The following is a 22,098-nucleotide window of genomic DNA, read 5'->3' as shown; positions in this document are numbered from 1 at the left end:
TACTGTCTCCATTCATGATATCACCGGCTGAAAATATATTGTATTACAGAAGAAAAAGTTCCACACAGAATATCTGCTGCCAGGTTCCCTCTACACAGCAGCTCAAAAGCATAAACAGAAAACAGAAGCAACAGAGATGGTAAAACGTTCACAAGTATCCTCCCTTATTACATTTAAGAATATGGGCAATTCACGGGAATGAAGTTCTTCCGATATACTTAATCATGGTGCTGAGCCTTATAGATCAGGATGATCCCAGAATAAATTCCTCATCCTTACTGAATTAGCTGATCCCACCCAGGACACTATAATTAGCCTAATGCTATGGAGGGGAAAGTATATCCAGGGTCCGCACTGACGTTGACTAGCTTTGTTCAATTGGTAGCGCTCATATCTCTAGCTCAGAAGAGTGTGGATTTGAGCACTATACAAGGAGTTTGGACTGATATGTAGACTGACACTCTACTGCACTACTGAGGGAGTGCTGTATTTTCAGAGGTTTCATCCTTCAAATCAGATGGTAAACCAATCTATCTGCTTTGCTGAATATTAGTCCCAATGAACTTGGCAGAGGAAGGAAGTTCTCCTGATGTCCTGGTCAACATTCCTTCCTTCAACCAATAACCACCAAACCAAATTCATTGGTCATTCACCTTATTCCTATTTGTGATATTCTACTGTATATTAAATAGCTGCTATGCTTGCCTATATAACAATACTCATTGCAGTTCTTGTCTGTGAAGCACTTTGAAGCATTTATGAGAGATATGATAAGGAACTTTATAAATATAAGTTCAAACCATTCTTCTGCTACATAAAAAACATATGCAGATGATTTCTGGGAATTTGAGGACAATAACTAAAAATATTTTTGTAGTACCTTCTGAGCTCTGTCTGAAGCCAAAGGCTTTAATGCGAACTGCAGCTCGAAGGTCACTGAAACCCAAACTCTTCTGGTCCTTTGAAGGACTATCCTCTACTCCATCTGTGTTTAGAGGTGTAAAAAGCTTGCTCTTAACATTGGCTCCTCTGGGTCCAGCAATACGAACACGTTCCAAGAGGCTGAGCTTCTGGCTGTATCGAAAAACAATTCCAGTGGAATGCTTTTAAAGTATTTATTATTTCATATTCTCTCATGGACAACAGTGTAGCATTCAGTAATACAGGCTTCCCAGCAAAGGTGCCAAAGATTTTAATTGCGTCAGCTGTGGCTCAGTGGTAGCACTCTAGCCTCTGAGTCAGAAGGTTGTGGGTTCAAGTCTGACTCCAGAGACTTGAGTACAATATCTAGGCTGACATTCCAGTGCAGTACTGAGGGAGTGCTGTAGTGTTGGAGGCTCCATCTTTTGGATGAGATGAGTAAACGAGACCCTGTCTGCCCTCTTAGATGAATGTAAAAGATCCCATGGCATGATTTTGAAGAAGACCAGGAGAGTTCTCCTCAGCGTCCTGACCAATATTTATCCCTCAACCAAAGTAACTAAAAAAAACAGATTATCTGGTCATTATCACATTTATGTTTGTGAGACCTTGTTCTGCACTATTTAGTTGCCACATTTCCTACATTACAGCAGTGACTACTCTTCAAAAAGTACTTAATTGGCTGTAAAGTGTATTGGGATGTCCTGAGCTTGTGAAAGACACTTGATACTGTAAATGCAAGTTGTTTTTTTTAAACGAGTTAAGAACAATGTTTTCAGGAGCGTTGAGGAGCAGTTCTAAAATGTTTATATTTTCTTAATGCTTAGAACTTATCCAATCAAACTTATTTCAAGTTGCAGCTCGCTCTTTGAATAAACGGCAACATGAGTGGAAATTATGCTGTTTAGTGATGTGGCTAAAGCATTCTGGATAAAAATAAAATGACATGTGTATGAATAGTTTGAAACAGTATTTGTATCTGTGGCCGCCTTTCTGTTATTCTTTTCCCCGATACTTAATACAAAAAAGTATTCTGAATGAGTCTGTGTGTTAATATTGAAGTAAATTACCTCCAACGATAGGCTTACTGCTTAGTGTTATCAAGCATTCAAAAACAGCATAAAAGATAAAGAGATACAGGTGCAGCGGCGAAAATCCGGAATCCGGAGTCTGGACCGATCGGTGGTAAGGCCGTCCAGAATCCGTAACATGTTCCGGAATCCAGACCCACCGACCCTGCCAACCTGGGGGACCCACGCTGCCCGACCTCGGGCCTTGCCCTGCTCACTGCCGCTGCCCTTACCTCGGGCCCTCCTCGCCGGCTGGCCCGACCACCTCCTCTTTGGCAGGGCCGGCCGAACACCTTCTCCTCGGCAGGGCCCACCCGAACACCTTCTCTTTGGCGGGGCCCCGCCCAATGACCTCACCGACAGGGCCCGCCTGAACAGCTCTTCGGTGGGGACCACCCCTCCACCCCCCCCCCACCCCCCCTTTCTGATGTTCCGAAATCCGGAAATACCCAAACCTGAGCTCAGGTATTTCCAGATTCGTCACGTCAGACAGACGATCAAAAGTCAGGAAAAGCTTGGAATGCGGAACAGCCTTGGTCCCGAGCATTCCGGATTCTCGACACTGCACCTGTACATTAATAATATATAAAACTTCTATATCTGAAGTGAATATGTGGGCTCTCAATATCTGGGTTATTTACTGTGAAAACTACAACTGCCCCATCACCTAGCAACCTGACTTAAAAATCCTTGTGCATCTGCAAATATCTGTGTTTTTAAATAAGAATGCTTGTGTTCATTACATGGTTATAAAAACGAAGACCATCTTCAATTAACTAGGCTGTTTTTCCGAAGTTTGCAGTCTCAATGCTGATGTAACAGCTGAAAATGGGAAGCTGGTGAAATAGAAAGATGAGATGATGAATGTTTTCTCAAAGTATATAGAGGTGGTGAAAGAAAGCTGTTACAGAGCAGCTAATTATACATTAGCTGTAGAAAGACAGTCAAGAGATCATAGTTGCTAGACATATATATATATAGATATATATAGAGAGAGAGAGAGAGAAACGAATTTGGGCTGAGGAGATCAATGGAATACCACAATAGGGTACATATTCTTTAACACTGCTGGTTATCTGTCACGTTGTTACATCTGCCCTGTTATTTATGGGGAGGCGGGAAGGGAGTGGAGGCGGGAAGGGAGTGGTGGCGGGAATGGAGTGGAGGCGTTGGGGGGGTAGGAAGGGTTGTAACGGTCAGGAAACCCAGAAATGCGGGCAATGCGGAGGTCCTGCTGAATTTAATGGCAGGACCTCATTTTAAAATATAATCTCCATTTCCTAGCCAGCAACCAGCCAGATTGAGAGGCTGACTGGCTGTCAGGTGGGCTGGCCTGCACTAGTAGGCCGTAGCCATGGAGCGGAAAGGAGCTTGGGCGAGATAGCGTGGAGAAGATTGTGGAAGTCGGCGGGAGGACTGCGGGTGTTGAGGTGGGAGATTGCTGCGGGGGGGTGGGGGGGTGCTGGGTAGTATGGAGGACAATCGCAGGGAGGGAAGCAGGTTTTCTTGAGATTTCGGCGAGGAGTGGGGTGCACTCCTGTTCCTCCTGGTCCACAAGCAGTGCTAGAAAGGCACTTACCTGTTGAATCTGGTCCTACGCGTCTCCCTTCAGCTGCCAGGTTTCCTGAGACCTGGGAAACCCAGCCCGCAACACTTAAATCTGATAGTCTGTAAAAATTTCAGGAATGCAGCCCCATTAGCATACTTAAAGAACTGATCCCCCCCCTTCCCCACTTGAGAGCAGGTTAGATGCCCGCCCCCTCAACCTACCTTCATTAATACCGGAAGTGGGTGTGTTTGAGCTGAGATGGGATCAGGTTCTTGATTTCTGAAATTTTAGCACCATCCGTTGTGGGGGTTAAAATCCCCCCCCCCCCCCCCCCCCCCCATTGTATCTACTGTTTTAATTAGATAAATACTTTTAACTTTGCTATTGGCTTCAGCTCAGGTATTTAGAACCAACAATACTCTACAATTCAATTGACTTAGTGGTTTGTAGGAAGGCACTGCACTTCTTCTTTGTGATATAATTGTCACTTGTCCTGTTTGGTTTTATAGTATATTATAAGGATATTCAGTACAGCACAATCCCTCTTGGTAGGTCAGAGAATAAAGACAATGGCTTACTGGATTCACATATTAAAAAGCATCACCTATCAAGGTAACACTGCAAAGATTGTTACTAAGACCAAAGACCAAAGTCTGTCGATGATATCACAGGGAAGACTGGTGCTGATATTCAAAGGCAGAGATCCCTCTCTGAGGCATAGAACCGAAACCATTTCCCACTTGACCACTGACCACAAAGGTTATTTTTCTCTTTTTTAAATTGAATATGTGTAAAACAAATGTTAGCTGCTAAATTAAGAGTCACCCTTTTAGATGTTCCATAATATATTTTATTTTAATATAATATTTTACCAGAGTCTTATTTTACAACCTTCAAATTTAGTCCATATTTTTACTGTAATATTTAGTTATCGATTTTAAGTTTCACACTGTGTACTAATTAACTTTGGAGGAGAAGGACATTTTAACATACAATGACCTAGAATTTGCAGTCAGCGGCGAAGCGATGGCAAGCATTGCTGATCTCGAAGAAAGCTGCCCATAAAGATCTTGCGATCTCAGTAGTGAAAACTTTAGGTTTCTCAATGTTAATTTGATTGTAACGCTGTGAGAATGGTATCCCCAGCGCAGATCAGCAGTGATGTCATCTAGCTGTCTAGAAGAATTCTCACAGACAGAAAACCAGGAAATAAAAAGCACTTATTCAATTTTTTTTTAATTGTGCAGAGAGCAAAATAAGGAATGGGCCATATACATGGGGTTAAGATAGAAGCTAAAATATCATAAACAAACTTTTAAAAAATATCTATTTTTTATTATTTTAAAAATCTAGTAATTTTCTATCATAATGGAGAAATTTGACATTTTACAAATAAAAGTTGTTTTTCAGGCCCAGAATGCGATCAGCAGCCAATACGCCTTTAAAACCCCAGTTACACTTATTCCAACAAGATACATCTTTTTATGGGGTATTTAGCAGCGATATTACAGTGGAGAGCTTAAATTTTCGTTAGTTCAACTGATTTCAATGATTGCCCACTCTGGGGAGTTCCACATCACAGCCTGTGACGGAGCAGGGAATGACTGATGGCAACTTCAGGAATTTTGCATTTATCTGTGCATGCGCTAAATCCTGAAGTTACGGTCAGTTTCAGAGGACTAATGATAGCGAACGCTGATAGTTCACCATCATTACCACTGCAAAATCTGGGCCATTAATATAATTCAATTATTTTATTTTTATATGCACAAACATATACATACCTCATATACAGTATAAGCTTTTTGTGTTAACACTGCAAGTGACTCCCACTGTCCTGAATGGCCCTGGAACGTGCTTAATGCCAACATCCCCAAGTTTTTTGTGGTTTTACCTGGGCAGTACATCATTTCCCATATTTTTGACAGTTGTGCAGTTAAAATAGTTATGGGGTAAACATGCAAGCACAGAAAAGCTTGCATGTGAAAAGCACATGACTATTCCAGAGTTGTGCCAATAGATTACCATAAAAATCCACACTTTTGTTTTCTTAAACCACCTCTTGCCACATACTTTCTCCATCATAATCTCCCAAACTCACATCACTACAATAGTGCAGGTCACCAGGTTTAAGACTATTCCCTTGAGCATAAATGGGATTAGCAGTATATTAGGGATAGAAACCTGTCGTCCTTACCTGGTCTGGCCTATATGTAACTCCAGTCCCACACCAACATGGTTGACTCTTAACTTCCGTCTGATGTGGCCTAGCAAGTCATTCAGTTTATATCAAACCACTACTCAACTGTTCATGAAGAAAGCCCAGCATCACCTTCTCAGGGGAACAAGGAATGAGCAATAAATGCTGGTCATGCCAACAACACCCACATTCCAAAAATGAATACATTTAAAAATGTCATCCTTACTGGAAAAGAAGTGTCTCTGTTCGTGTCACTCCAGATGCAGCCACGCTGACTGAATCAGACCCAGCCTGAATCAATTAAAGTACGAGTCCTGCTTTAAACTCAATAACAATATGAAAACATGCCCAAGAACCCTCAACTTCTATCTGATCTAATCTGATCAGCTGAATTTGAAGAGGGGAAAGAGGAAAATCAGGGTTTATCCTGGCACCATATCGTCATCCCAAAGCAGTACATCGATTGTACATTCTGACAAATTTCCAGTCAGTGAGGACCCTCTGCTCATTCTTTATTAATGCAGGTTGATAAAGAGAATTCACTGAAAGCTTCATGTAAATCTCTTGTAGCATGCAAAAAGCATGCTCTCCTCCTAGGGGCCATATTTTCCCTGTGTATTGACAAAAAAGTAATGATCAGCAGGTGAGCAAGACAGATAGAAAAGGGTAAGTCTCCTGCTAAAATGTGTTTACAAAAACTACTCAAAAATATAATTATTTCAGGACTGTTAAAGGGCAATCATGAGAAACCCCAGTAAAACTGCACAGGGAAAGATAGAAACAAAAACTGAATTACTAACATTCAGATCTGTGAGTCAATTATATAAAAGAACAGCATGATCTTAATAACGGTGCAATTTTTATTTAAATTATGAGTTTTAACAGTGATTACTACTGTGTGTTACCAGTGATGACAGATGATTCATTTAACATTTATGTGAAATTTATTGCATTGAACAGAACGATTGCCTTTAACATATAGCTGGTGTCAGGTGCTGGTCGTGACCTGTCAGAACATGGAAGTGTCTGCATGAAGAAAGTTGAAATATAATCTCCAAAAAACAGTGAGTGTATTGTGTCAAAGGCTTGGCCATCAAACAAAATTCCAGCACCATCTCTGTAAATAAGACCATTGTACTGTAGGTTAATTACCCTTTGCTGCGTGACAACCATTGAATTTTTAAGATAGAGAATTCTCTATTGGTACCGAGTCAGCATTCTGTGCAGTTCTGTCCCTCTTCTTCCACTCAGGGTCAACATTATTTGTATTAGGCCAACTGCACTTCACTGTGTAGAGTGTAATCATAACTTTATAAAGATTGAATTGGGATAAAATTCCAGAACATGGAAATATTCATGTAAAATAAAAATGTATTTCAATAACAGTGGACCCCACTTAGGTGAGTACTCAATAAATAAATAACCTATTTAAATGCAGTTAAGTGCACAAATCCTTTTTTTTTCACTCCTCATGGACAATTTCTGGTCACCTATTTCTTGCCTGAAAAATAGGCGCCCAGCTGTTGAAAATTAGGGCGCGGAGGAGGGCATAGTTTTCAACTTTTAGTGAGGATTTTCTTCCCCTATCTCAAATACATCAGATTCTATGGTTTGCCACTATACACATTACTGGGGGAATAGTGTTTAGCAAATATCAAATAGGTCCATCAGAATTGTAGAATGCTGGTTGCCACCAGCTGTGTTTATGACATTTTATTTTCAGAGTTTCTGAATTATAAATGGGGATAATTTTCAACCAGAGCAGGGATGTAAAACTGGCAGTGTCAGAACAGCCTCCAGTTATACACCCTGCCCAATTTTCCTTTCTACTGATTTCGGTGAATAGGAAAATTAGACAGAAAGAAGAAAGACTTGGATTTATATAGCGCCTTTCATGACTACCGGACGTCTCAAAGCGCTTTACAACCAATGAAGTAATTTTTGGAGAATAGTCACTGTTGTAATGTGGGAAACGCGGCAGTCAATTTACACACAACAAGCTCCCACAAACAGCAATGTGATAATGACCAGATAATGTTTTTTGTTATGTCGATTGAGGGATAAATATTGGCCAGGACACTGAGGATAGCTCCCCTGCTCTTCTTTGAAAAATAGTGCCACGGGATCTTTTACGTCCACGTGAGAGATCAGACGGAGCCTCGGTTTAACGTCTCATCCGAAAGACAGCATGTATAACAGGTGGCCGATCCCATATTGCCACTGATGAAGCCTTGCCGAAGTTGAAAATGGCCTCCCATGAATGCATAGCCATAGGGCAAATCTGTCACAAAGAGTGAAATATTATATACTGAAGTACAGAAAAAATTAAATTTATGATTCTCACAAAAGAGACCAAGGTGCAGTTTAATCTCATTTGAAATTGAAAAATGGTTACCTTCTCTAAATCAGCTCAAGGATCTCAGTATCATTAACAGCTATGGATTTGAAATTACTAAGCAACATAAACATGTGCATCACTCAGCCCTTGTGGATAAATTTAAACTTTTATCACTGGGCGACAAGTGGGTGATGATGAATCGGCAGACTGTGACATGCCATCCAATTTTCTATTTCAATGGGGGGAAAAAACATCAGGTGAGTTGAAAACGGATTGCCGATTCGCTGACATGGTTTCTCGCCCGGTGATAACGTTTAAAATTACCCCCACCTCGTGTTTTCTGTGACTGACAAGAGTAGTGGGTTTCAGCTGCCTGAGAAATAGCACCTTTTTTAGACTAAACAATTTTTTTAGATGGAGATTCAGCTCTGTGGGTAAATCCGCATATTCTACATATCAGTGGAGCCATTAAATGCAAGTTTTGCATAATCCACAGCTGGGTTGTAGAAATGTTTGTCATTTATTCCTGTCAAGTGGCAATTCAGCTGCTTGAGAGGTGTGAACAGAGCATTATTACAGGTACACTGCCATGAGCAGTGTCATCTTTTGTTTCCGATATCAAATTCAAAATGGACAAACTCACCCACTGCAAAAGCCACCACACATCTGCCATTTTGATTTGAGTCAGTTAATATCGATGAAAATGGGGTAATTAATATTTTTCTCACAAAAAGAGGAAAATATAGCCCCATGAAAATAAAAACCATTCCTTGGCATTATTGATCAGCTGTGTTTTGTATTATTTTAATTTGATCAATTAACTAAAAAAAGGGAACATTGCAGGCAAATTGATGTATTTTAGAAATGAAAATAAACACGTGCAAGAGATCAAGACAGCAGATTACTAGATCAGATAGACAGTAGGTAAATAGGTAGAAGTATTAGGTCATTAGGCCATTTGTACCTATATTTTCTTGAGAGGCTTGGTCCGAAGATTGATTGCTTACTAAGTATGTATTTACTGTAAAATGAGGGAGACATATTCATTGTTTGCAGACAGACATAAATATGTGACCTTTTGCTTAGATACAAAGGGGTGGGTCACTTATCAATGAGCTTGAGCAGGTTCAAAATCTGAAGAGCATTGTTTTACATTACAGTGTAATGCTGTGATGTCACAATAGGAGCAAGGTAACAGCTACATCAAAATACACATATAATGTTAAACATAACATTGTTCAGATTGATTATCACACCTACTAATAATCGCAAAATATTTTGTATCTGCATTTAAGAAAAAGCAACCACAGTGAATAAAATAAGTAAATGACTGTATGTTATAAAAGGAAGCAGAAGGATTGGAGTCAATATAGATGGAGGTCATAGTGTGTATGTGCAAGTAACTATGTGTTAAAGCAGTATGGAGACATAGAAGTTTAGGGTTTAGGAGCTTGTACCGTTGAGTAGCTGGGTTATAATTCAGCGAGGCAGGGGTCCAATGTGTGGCAACTATTTTGAAAATCCTTTAATTAGGATAAATTATACTCAGGATAATGACGTGAAAAGTTCATCCTGGGCATTTTGCAATTAAAACTGAATTCCAATGGTTAACTCATTTTAATGACACTAAGGGCTGGATTTTTGGCTTTTAAGATTTTTGGGTGTTAAAGGTGGCAGGGCGGTCCTGATACCGCCTGGAAAAAGTTTGTGCCTCAGTCAGCAAAATTGGGCAGCTGGACCCTGAGTGTGGGGCGGAGTGCTAGGGGAGATATTGCACACCTCTCTTCGGGCGCCAGGCCAGTTTAGCATGCGAAAGTCCTGAGTTAAAGAGCCGGCCTCCGGGCGCTCTAAGAGGCCTGGGGATTAAAAAAAACCCTGAAAAAAAACCCACCAAAAACATTCCCCAAAAAAACCTCATGCCAACACTACATAAATCGCAAAATAAATAAAATAACAAACAATCACACTTACCTCTCTGCAGCCACTACAGCTTGAAATACCCACTTTCACAGGCGGTTTTAACACGGCGCTTTACGCAGCGCGACGGGTTGGGCGGGAAGTTGCACACCGACTCGCCGCATCTGAGCGGTAATGCTCTGCACCCCGCTGAACCCGGCCCCAAAAACCCCGTGGGGCACTGGAAGCTGGCCGCCAGCCTAGAAGAGCTCACCACCGCCATTGTCACCCCTCGAAGGAGAAAACAGAGGCGGCCAGGAGCGGAAAATCCAAGCCCTAACTTTTTGATTAATGTTAATTTTTCAAGGAACGTTTGTTGTGAATCCTCTGTGTTCTTACTAAGGCTGCTTGGTTGTTCTGCTTTTTCTTCAGCTGAGAATTAAATTATTGATTCACATTTGTGTAAATATTAATCTTCTTATGTAAATAAAAAGGACTATTATTGAGTGGGCCCCATACAAGAACACCAAGCAGCAAAAAGAGGTGTAATGCCGAAAGAGACTTCCTAAATGAGAAATCAAAGAATACTTTGAGAAGAGGCATGATAATGAGCCAGGAAAACTTTATATTAGTTCGGTGAAGAAAATGGTAAATAAGGGAATGAAAGCCATTGTTATCACTGCTTTTTATTACATCTGGATATGATTTGCGTGCTCAGCATAAGGGAAATACAGCTTTAAAGGCCAATCAACATGGCTTATATTCGTGTCTGACTAGGACAAGACACCAGTAAATAAGCCCACCGAATACAATTCACAGCAAGCCTCTTACTAAATAGAATTCTTTATCCAGGGACTGAAATGTCACTTTTTTTTTGCATTGTCAGCCACAATCTTTTTTGCATTATTAGCTGCCACAATTGCCATTACCTTCCTTTTGAATTTATCATTCCTGGTTATTGGGAGATGGAACCATTGAATATTTTTTAAGTGGCTGATTGGTGTAAATAATCAAAAAAAGTATGATTATTATTTGTATATATTAAACAAGGCACACATGTTATTTGAGAGTCAATCCATTGAAAAGGTCAGATGGTCATCCAGTGCATAGGGCACAGATTCTATTCATGATGTCCCACAGAGAGAATTACCAATTTCAGCAAGGCAGTGGTGCTTCCACGCTGGGAGAAAATTCAAATATTCAATCGTGTAATGTCTGTAGCACCACACTGTGGACTTCAGTGTTACTGCAGCCAGTGCTGTTTATAATAAAGAACCAGGTCACCTGACTTCAGGAGACTTCTGGAAGCTTCTGCCATCTTAAAAGCTGTGTATGCTGTGTGCTCTCTGGAAATATCACAATGGCGATGATGATGGGATTAAGCAGATAAAACAAAGCTCAAATTGGACTTCTCTGTTTTGATTAACAACTATAAATCCGAGATAAAGTACAAGCACACTTGTTTGAACTGCCAGAGTCTAGATGGCCGTGCCTATGAGGGTAATAGGGCATTTGGAGGAGTTTCAACGCGACCATGAAAGTTTCAGAGCATATGTGGATCGGCTAGAAATGTTTTTCACTGCAAATAATATCATCGAAGTCCCCAATAATGAAAACCAGAACCAGGGTGTTGTTGGAACGAAAAAGGGCTATTTTCTTAACTGAGGCTGGGCCCGAGGTGTATGAAACCCTGATAAATTTGCTTGTGCCTGAAAAACCAAAGGACACAACTCTGAAGCAGATTCTAACTAAGTTAGAACAGCACTACAGCCCAGTGCCCTTGAAAATTGCTGAAATTTATCGTTTTGGAATACGAAATCAGAAGGCCTAAGAAAATATCAGAGTACATTGTAGCATTAAAAAAGCTATCTATTCACTGTAATTTTGGAGACTTTCAGGATCGAGCATTGCGTGACCGCTTTGTTTGTGGGATGAAAAATGATGCGATCAGAAGAAAGTTATTGACAACGCCTAACTTGACTTTTGATTTAGCTTGTCAGACAACTATGTCAATGAGCATGGCTGACCAATATTCCCGAGAATTTCATACTATTTTCAGTTGTCAGACAACCGAGGTGAATCGCCTGCAGGTTCAAAGTAAAAGGTGGTTGGGCCCCAAAGTCTCAGAAACTGGCAATGGTAACAGAGCACTGAAGTCCTGCTATCGGTGCCTGGGACAACACATTGCTCAAAGTTGTCCATATGTGAAGGCAGAGTGTTTCTTCTGCAGGAAAATTGGGCATCTTGCGAAGGCATGCCAACTGAAGGGTAAAGCAGCTTTCAAAGCTATGATTAGAAATCCCCAGAGATTACATAGCATGGAAGAAAAACAGGGCGAGATGTTAGAGCGAAATGTTATCAGGAGCACGAGGTTAATGGACAGCGATTGGAAAAGTATCATAATCCACATTGATATTGCAGGAATCAAGATACCCATGGAAATCGACACTGGTGCATCCGTGAGTATAGTTCCGGAGTCGCTATACCTCGACAAATTGCGTGATTTCCCACTGGAGAAATCTAAGATAGAGCTGCGAGGCTACTTGGGAGAGAACATTCCTGTGGTAGGTTGTATCACCGTACCGGTGAAATACAAGGATCAATTTCAGAGCTTGCCTCTAATATAGTGGCAGGAGATAAACCTGCCTTACTAGGAAGAAATTGGTTGGGATTACTGAAGCTGGATTGGAGTGAGATTTTTCGTGTTGAAGCAAGATTTGTATCAAAGGATGATGTCATCAAGAATTATCTGAAGGTGTTCTGCAAAACAGGAAGTCCAATCCAAGGTTTCAAGGATACAGAAGGACGCTGGATCGGTTTACTGCAAGCCACGTTCCGTACCATATGCACTCAAGGAGAAAGTTGAGCAAGAACTCAAAAGACTAGAGACTGAGAACATTATCTCTAAGATAGATGTATGTAATTGGGCTACACCCATTGTTGTTATACCTAAGTCTGATGGTAAGGTAAGATTGTGTGGTGATTATAAAGTAACCGTAAACCAGGTTCTAGAGGGTAATGTCTCCAATACATTGCCAAATGTAGAAGATTTGTTCACAACACTGACAGGTGGTCAGATCTTCTCAAAGTTGGATCTTTCGAATGCTTACTTACAGCTTGAACTAGATGAGGAGTCCAAGTCATGCTTGACTATAAATACTCATCTCGGCCTATATCAATTTAATAGGCTGCCATTTGGAGTGTCTTCCTCCCCTGCCATATTCCAAGGGGTGATGAACCAGATTTTGCAAGGTATTGAAGGGGTAGTATGTTATTTAGATGACATACTAATTTCAGCACCAAATAGGCCCAGAAGAAATTGTTTCTGATAATGGACCACAATTTCGTTCAGAAGAATTTGCACAGTTCACGAGCAAAAATGGTATGAAACATACCAAGGGTCCACCGTACCACCCTGCTTCGAATGGTGCAGCAGAGCGCACTGTACAAATTGTAAAGCGTGCCCTCATCAAAGAGATGTTGGATCCAAATCCAAATAAATGACAGTTGTCATTGGACCACACATTGGCTGATTTTCTAATTATGTATCATAATACTCCTCACACAACTACTGGTAGAACACCAGCAGAGTTGTTTCTCAAATGACAGACATGAATCAGATTGTCGTTGTTAAAACCAAACTTGGCACAGTCCGTAGAAGAGGCACAATTAAGACAGGAAGAGAATCATGATAGAGGTAGAGTAAAAGAGAAGTGTGAAGTTAAATCAGAAGGTGAGAATGAAGAAACTGCACCATAAATGGTTAAAGTAGTTACTAGGAAGAGTGGTGAAGATATGTGGTCCTCGCACATATTTGATCAAGATGTTTGATAATGGACAGATTAGGTTTGTTCACATTGATCATATTTTACCCACAGACATGGAAGGAGTTGAAGGTGGGAATGATTCAATTATTTCTGACTCATCAGATAGTTTTGATACACCAGTAGCATATCCTACATACAATGTACTGGAAACAAATCCAAGAGAAAGTCAGAATGTAAGTCTTAGTCCGAGTCAGGCAGACAAACGGTCTGAAGTTAGAGAGAGTTCAAATGGAAATCAAGGGCATCCCTTGGAGGAAAACTTTCCTCAGGATCAGCCTCGAATGACTTTAAATTCGACACCATGTTTGGAAGGTTCTGTTCGAGAGTGAAGGTATCCTCTTCGAAACAGAAAACAAGTGGTTAAGCTTGATTTGTAAATATGGCAAAATAAGTCCATATCTCTTGTTATGTATAACCATGCAAGTTATGTATGACGATTGTTTTTTATAATTACTTCTTCATTAAGAAGGGAGAAGTGTAATACTGTGGACTCCTGTGTTACTGCAGCCAGTGCTGTTTATCATAAGAACCCAGGTCACCTGACTTCAGGAGACTTCTGGAAGCTTCTACCATCTTAAAAGCTGTGTGTGCTGTGTGCTCTCTGGAAATATCACAAATAGTAAGTATTTAAAAAGTAAGACTATGAAAGCATACATGAAGGAACAGGGAGATGGGATAGCCCCGGTATCATTCTGGTGAATCTGCGCTGCTCCCTCGCCAAGGCCAATATATCCTTCCGGAGGTGCACTGCCCAGAACTGAACCCAGTTCTCCAGATGGGGTCTGAGCCGAGCTTTACACAACTGGAGCAGCACTTCCAGCCCTTTGTATTCCAGCTCCTGGAGATAAATTCCAACGTTCCATTAGCCTTTTGAATGATTTAGTGTACCTGTCCACGAGCTTGTAGTGATGCTGCAGATAACAAGAACTAACCACAGGAAAACCAGCCTCTCTTTACCCTCTCCACCCCCTTTAAAATGATCCCCTCCTTCCTCTGCTGACTCCTTGCAGGCATTGCATCCTCCAATCGGTACAGCTCATGGAGTTAATATCTCAGCCAGTCACAGGACTATCAATGATCCTTCCCTGGAGTTAAACACTAGAAAGATGGGCCAGCTGCCCATATTGTGTGCCCATAGCTCCAATAGGTGATAAAACTTGTTAACTGGCCGTATATAATCAGGCTAAACTATAGAGTAGATTTATCGCCAAGTGTAAACTTATACAGAAGAAAAAAAACTAGCTGATGAAGAGCAGTATATTACTTAACTTTCACCAATATTTTAAACCATTCTCTGAAACCAAGATAACAAAAAGTTTTGGAATTCTTAAGAGCTTGTTAACTACATATTTGACAGACACAACACAGATGTTAGGCTAACTGGTCTATAGTTTCCTGCCTTCTGTCTCCCTTCTTTTTTAAATAGGGGCGTTACATTTGCGGTTTTCCAATCCACTGGGACCTCTCCAGATTCCAGGGGATTTTGGTAGATTGCAACCAATGCATCCACTATTTCTGCAGCCACTTTTTTAAGATCCTAGGATGCAGGCCATCAGATCCAGGGGGCTTGTCCACCTTTCCCGTTGTTTTACGAAGTACTTTTTCTTTAGTGATAGTTTTAAGTTCCTCCCTTCCAATAGCCCCTTAATAATCTATTATTGGGATGTTTTTAGTGTCTTCTACGGTGAAGACCAATATAAAATATTTGTTCAAAGTCTCTGCCATTTCCCTTTTCCCCATTATTAATTCCCCAGTCTCATCCTCTAAGGGACCAATGTTTACTTTATCTAATCTCTTCCTTTTTATAACCTGTCGAAGCTCTTGCTATCTGTTTTTATTGTTCTTGCCTGTTTACTCTCATAATCCATCTTCCCTCTATTATTTTTTTAGTCGTCTTTTGGTGGCTTAAAAAAAATTCTCAATCCTCTGGCCTCCCACTAACCTTGGCAACTTTGCATGCCATTGTTTTTATTTTGACACCATCCTTTACCTAGTTAGTCACGGATGTTGTTTTACAGTCTCTTAAATTCTTTCCTTCCACTGGTATATATTTTTGTTGAGAGTTATGGAATATCTCCTTAAATGTCTGCCACTGCTTATCAACCATCCTGCACTTTAATCTATTTTTCCAGTCCACTTCAGCCAACTCTGCCTTCATACCTTTGTAGTCTCCTTTATTTAAGCTTAGTTTGAGACTGGTTTGAGACCCAACTTTTTCACCCTCCAACTGAATTTGAAATTCAATCATGCTATAATCACTCTTTCCTAGAGGATCATTTACTACGAGATCATGTATTAATCCTGTCTCATTACACAGTACCAGATCTAAGATAGCCTGCTCCCTGGTTGGTTGCACAACGTACTATTCAAGGAAACCATCTCAGATACACTCTATGAATTCTTCCTCAAGGCTACCTTGGCCAATTTGATTTGTCCAATCAATATGAAGATTAAAATTGCCCATGATTATTGATGCACCTTTCTTACAAGCCTCCATTATTTCTTGATTTATACTCTGTCCAATAGTAGCTACTATTAGGGGGCCTATAGGCTATGCCCAGCAGTGACTTCTTCCCTTTATTATTTCTTATCTCCACCTAAAGTGTTTCTATATCTTGATCTTCTGAGCCAATATCATTTCTCACTACTGCACTGATGTCATCCTTTATTAACAGAGCTACCCCACCTCCATTTCCTTTCTGTCTATCCTTCCAAATTGTCAAATACCCCTGAATATTTCGTTCCCAGGCTTGGTCACCTTGCAACCACGTCTCTGTAATGGCTATCAAATCATATCCATTTATATCTATTTGTGCCATGAACTCATCTGCGTGCATTCAGATAAAGAGCTTTTAATTTTGGCTTTTTACCATTTTTCCCTGCTTTGATCCCACTTTATGATGCACTCTTAGAAACATAGAAATTTGCAGCGCAGAAGGAGGCCATTTCGGCCCATCGTATCCACGCCAGCCGACAAAGAGCTGCACGGCCCTTGGTCAGCAGCTTTAAAGGTTACATATAAACCTATGAACAATGACGGAAAGGCAAAGAGCACCCAGCCCAACCAGTCCACCTCACACAACCGCGACAGCCCTTATACTGAGACGTTCCACACTCCACCCCAACCGGAGCCATGTGATCTCTTGGCAAAGACCAGATAAAAAACCCAGGCCAAATTAGGGAGAAAAATTCGAGGAAAATTCCTCTCCGACCCATCCAGGCGATCGAAACTAGTCCAGGAGATCACCTATCACAGTATTTGATTCCCTACAGTACTTACCATTATATCTGCACCGTCCAACAATTTTTATACATTCTGTCCCTTCCTGTCACAGTCTGATTATCATTTCCCCCATTGTTATCCTGCACTATTGCCTTCTCCTGTCTCTTTGATTTTATAAATTTCCGCTCACCTGAACCCTCCCCCCCACCCCACTATTTAGTTTAAAACCCTCTCTACAGCTCTCCAAGCACTCCAAGGTCCCTCTGTTTCTCTACATTACTCAGTATCCTATCAATTATTGTGTATTCCTTTGTCTTGTAAGCCCTCCTCAAATGCATTACCTCACACTCTCTCTATTGAATTCCATTTGCCACTTTTCTGCCCACTTGACCAGTCAGTCTGCTGATATAAGTGTTCTCGACTCCACCCTGCAGCATGCGACCCGCCACCACCTCAGTGAGACTCCAACACTGCACTTGGTAGAAAAAGCCATAACACAGCTTAAAAACAAGGCTACGGGTGCGGACGGAATCCCTGTTCAGGCATCGCAGTATGGCGGAGAAGCACTGCTGGTGCGAATACATGACCTCATCTCTCTCATCTGGAGGGAGGAGAGCATGCTGGGGATCTCAGAGATGCAGTAATTGTGACCATCTTTAAAAAAGGGGACAAGTCCGACTGTGGTAACCACAGAGGATTCTCCCTACTATCAACTACTGGGAAAGTCGTCACGAGAGTCCTCCTCAACTGTCTTCTTCCCGTGGCCGAGGAGCTCCTCCCAGAGTCACAGTGCGGATTCCGTCCCCTACCGGGCACAACGGACATGATTTTTGCAGCGTGACAGCTACAGAAAAAATGCAGGGAACAGCGCCAGTCCTTATACATGGTCTTCTTCGAACTTACAAAGGCCTTTGACGCTGTCAACCGCGAGGGTCAATGGAGCATCCTCCTCCGTTTTGGATGCCCCCAAAAGTTCACCATCCTCCGCCTGCTCCACGATGACATGCAGGTCGTGATCGTTACCAACGGATCCATCACAGACCCAATCCACGTCCGGACCGGGGTCAAACAGGGCTGCGTCATCGCCCCAATCCTCTTCTCAATCTTTCTCGCCGCCGTGCTTCACCTCACAGTCAACAAGCTCCCCGCTGGAGTAGAACTAAACTATAGAACCAGTTAGAACCTGTTCAACCTTCACCGTCTCCAGGCCAGATCCAAGACCACCTCAACCTCATCGAGCTACAGTACGGGACGACGCCTGCGTCTACGCACATACAGAGGCTGAACTCCAGGACATAGTCAACGTATTTACTGAGGCGTACAAAAGCATGGGCCTTACGCTAAACATCCTTAAGACAAAGGTCCTCCACCAGCCTGTCCTCACCACACAGCATTGCCCCCCTGTCATCAAGATCCACGGCGCAGCCTTGGACACCGTGGACCACTTCCTACATTACGGGAGCTTCCTATCAACAAGAGCAGGCATCGACGACGAGATCCAACACCACCTCCAGTGCACCAATGCAGCCTTCGGCCGCCTGAGGAAAAGAGTGTTTGAAGACCAGGCCCTCAAAACTGCCACCAAACTCATGGTCTACAAGGCTGTAGTAATACCTGCCCTCCTGCATGGCTCAGAAACATGGACCATATTCAGCAGACACCTCAAGTTGCTGGAGATACATAGAAACATAGAAAATAGGTGCAGGAGTAGGCCATTCGGCCCTTCGAGCCTGCACCGCCATTCAATGAGTTCATGGCTGAACATGCAACTTCAGTACCCCATTCCTGCTTTCTCACCATACCCCTTGATTCCCTAGTAGTAAGGACTTCATCTAACTCCTTTTTGAATATATTTAGTGAATTGGCCTCAACAACTTTCTGTGGTAGAGAATTCCACAGGTTCACCACTCTCTGGGTGAAGAAATTGCTCCTCATCTCGGTCCTAAATGGCTTCCCCCTTATCCTTAGACTGTGTCCCCTGGTTCTGGACTTCCCCAACATTGGGAACATTCTTCCTGCATCTAACCTGTCTAACCCCGTCAGAATTTTAAACGTTTCTATGAGGTCCCCTCTCATTCTTCTGAACTCCAGTGAATACAAGCCCAGTTGATCCAGTCTTTCTTGATAGGTCAGTCCCGCCATCCCGGGAATCAGTTTGGTGAACCTTCGCTGCACTCCCTCAATAGCAAGAATGTCCTTCCTCAGGTTAGGAGACCAAAATTGTACACAATACTCCAAGTGTGGCCTCACCAAGGCCCTGTACAATTGTAGCAACACCTCCCTGCCCCTGTACTCAAATCCCCTTGCTATGAAGGCCAACATGCCATTTGCTTTCTTAACCGCCTGCTGTACCTGCATGCCAACCTTCAATGACTGATGTACCATGACACCCAGGTCTCTTTGCACCTCCCCTTTTCCTAATCTGTCACCAAAGTGGATAACCTCACATTTATCCACATTATACTTCATCTGCCATGCATTTGCCCACTCACCTAACCTATTCAAGTCACTTTGCAGCCTCATAGCATCCTCCTCGCAGCTCACACTGCCACCCAACTTAGTGTCATCTGCAAATTTGGAGATGCATTTAATCCCCTCGTCTAAATCATTAATGTACAATGTAAACAGCTGGGGCCCCAGCACAGAACCTTGCGGTACCCCACTAGTCACTGCCTGCCATTCTGAAAAGTACCCATTTACTCCTACTCTTTGCTTCCTGTCTGACAACCAGTTCTCAATCCATGTCAGCAAACTACCCCCAATCCCATGTGCTTTAACTTTGCACATTAATCTCTTTTGTGGGACCCTGTCGAAAGCCTTCTGAAAGTCCAAATATACCACATCAACTGGTTCTCCCTTGTCCACTCTACTGGAAACATCCTCAAAAAATTCCAGAAGATTTGTCAAGCATGATTTCCCTTTCACAAATCCATGCTGACTTGGACCTATCATATTACCTCTTTCCAAATGCACTGCTATGACATCCTTAACAATTGATTCCATCATTTTACCCACTACCGATGTCAGGCTGACCGGTCTATAATTCCCTGTTTTCTCTCTCCCTCCTTTTTTTTAAAAAGTGGGGTTACATTGGCTACCCTCCACTCCATAGGAACTGATCCAGAGTCAATGGAATGTTGGAAAATGACTGTCAATGCATCCACTATTTCCAAGGCCACCTCCTTAAGTACTCTGGGATGCAGTCCATCAGGCCCTGGGGATTTATCGGCCTTCAATCCCATCAATTTCCCCAACACAATTTCCCGACTAATAAGGATTTCCCTCAGTTCCTCCTCCTTACTAGACCCTCTGACCCCTTTTATATCCGGAAGGTTGTTTGTGTCCTCCTCAGTGAATACCGAACCAAAGTACTTGTTCAATTGGTCCGCCATTTCTTTGTTCCCCGTTATGACTTCCCCTGATTCTGACTGCAGGGGACCTACGTTTGTCTTTACTAACCTTTTTCTCTTTACATAGCTATAGAAACTTTTGCAATCCGTCTTAATGTTCCCTGCAAGCTTCTTCTCGTACTCCATTTTCCCTGCCCTAATCAAACCCTTTGTCCTCCTCTGCTTAGTTCTAAATTTCTCCCAGTCCCCAGGTTCGCTGCTATTTCTGGCCAATTTGTATGCCACTTCCTTGGCTTTAATGCTATCCCTGATTTCCCTTGATAGCCACGGTTGAGCCACCTTCCCTTTTTTATTTTTACGCCAGACAGGAATGTGCAATTGTTGCAGTACATCCATGCGGTCTCTAAATGTCTGCCATTGCCCATCCACAGTCAACCCCTTCAGTATCATTCGCCAATCTATCCTAGCCAATTCACGCCTCATACCTTCAAAGTTACCCTTCTTTAAGTTCTGGACCATGGTCTCTGAATTAACTGTTTCATTCTCCATCCTAATGCAGAATTCCACCATATTATGGTCACTCTTCCCCAAGGGGCCTCGCACAACGAGATTGCTAATTAATCCTCTCTCATTACACAACACCCAGTCTAAGATGGCCTCCCCCCTAGTTGGTTCCTCGACATATTGGTCTAAAAAACCATCCCTTATGCACTCCAGGAAATCCTCCTCCACCGTATTGCTTCCAGTTTGGTTAACCCAATCTATGTGCATATTAAAGTCACCCATTATAACTGCTGCACCTTTATTGCACGCACCCCTAATTTCATGTTTGATGCACTCCCCAACATCACTACTACTGTTTGGAGGTCTGTACACAACTCCCACTAACGTTTTTTGCCCTTTGGTATTCTGCAGCTCTACCCATATAGATTCCACATCATCCAAGCTAATGTCCTTCCGAACTATTGCCTTAATTTGCTCCTTAACCAGCAATGCTACCCCACCTCCTTTTCCTTTTATTCTATCTTTCCTGAATGTTGAATACCCCTTGATGTTGAGTTCCCAGCCCTGATCATCCTGGAGCCACGTCTCCATAATCCCAATCACATCATATTTGTTAACATCTATTTGCACAGTTAATTCATCCACCTTATTGCGGATACTCCTTGCATTAAGACACAAAGCCTTCAGGCTTGTTTTTTTAACACCCTTTGTCCTTTTAGAATTTTGCTGTACAGTGGCCCTTTTTGTTCTTTGCCTTGGGTTTCTCTGCCCTCCACTTTTCCTCATCTCCTTTCTGTCTTTTGCCTCCTTTTTGTTTCCCTCTGTCTCCCTGCATTGGTTCCCATCCCCCTGCCATATTAGTTTAAATCCTCCCCAACAGCACTAGCAAACACTCCCCCTAGGACATTGGTTCTATCACCAACGATGTCTCCGCAAGGTCCTACAAATCCCCTGGGAGGACAGGCGGACCAACATCAGTGTTCTCATCCAGGCTAACATCCCAGCATTGAAGCACTGACCACACTTGATTAGCTCCGCTGGGCAGGCCACATAGTTTGCATGCCAAACACGAGATTCCCAAAGCAAGTGCTCTACTCGTAACTCCTTCACGGCAAACAAGCCAAAGATGGAAAGCAGAAATGCAACAAGGACCCTCAAAGCATCCCTGATAAAGTGCGACATTCCCACTGGCACCTGGGAGTCCCTGGCCCAAGACTGCC

At 42.3% G+C, this 22,098-nt stretch overlaps 1 protein-coding gene across 1 annotated transcript in view; it reads right to left on the bottom strand.

Moving 5' to 3' along the window:
• kcnq3 (potassium voltage-gated channel, KQT-like subfamily, member 3) overlaps nt 1-22,098 on the bottom strand; it is a 636,930-nt gene that overhangs the window by 97,986 nt on the left and 516,846 nt on the right. Inside the window, exon 10 of the mRNA XM_070875993.1 lies at nt 881-1,074. Within this exon, the coding sequence (XP_070732094.1) occupies nt 881-1,074 (194 nt within the window). The remainder of the gene's footprint in view (nt 1-880; nt 1,075-22,098) is intronic.

This window comes from Pristiophorus japonicus, chromosome 1 (assembly GCF_044704955.1).
Source record: "Pristiophorus japonicus isolate sPriJap1 chromosome 1, sPriJap1.hap1, whole genome shotgun sequence".
Taxonomy (NCBI): domain Eukaryota; kingdom Metazoa; phylum Chordata; class Chondrichthyes; family Pristiophoridae; genus Pristiophorus; species Pristiophorus japonicus.
The sequence above is the reverse complement of the archived record's forward strand: the minus strand, read 5'-3'. Positions and strand labels throughout refer to the sequence as shown.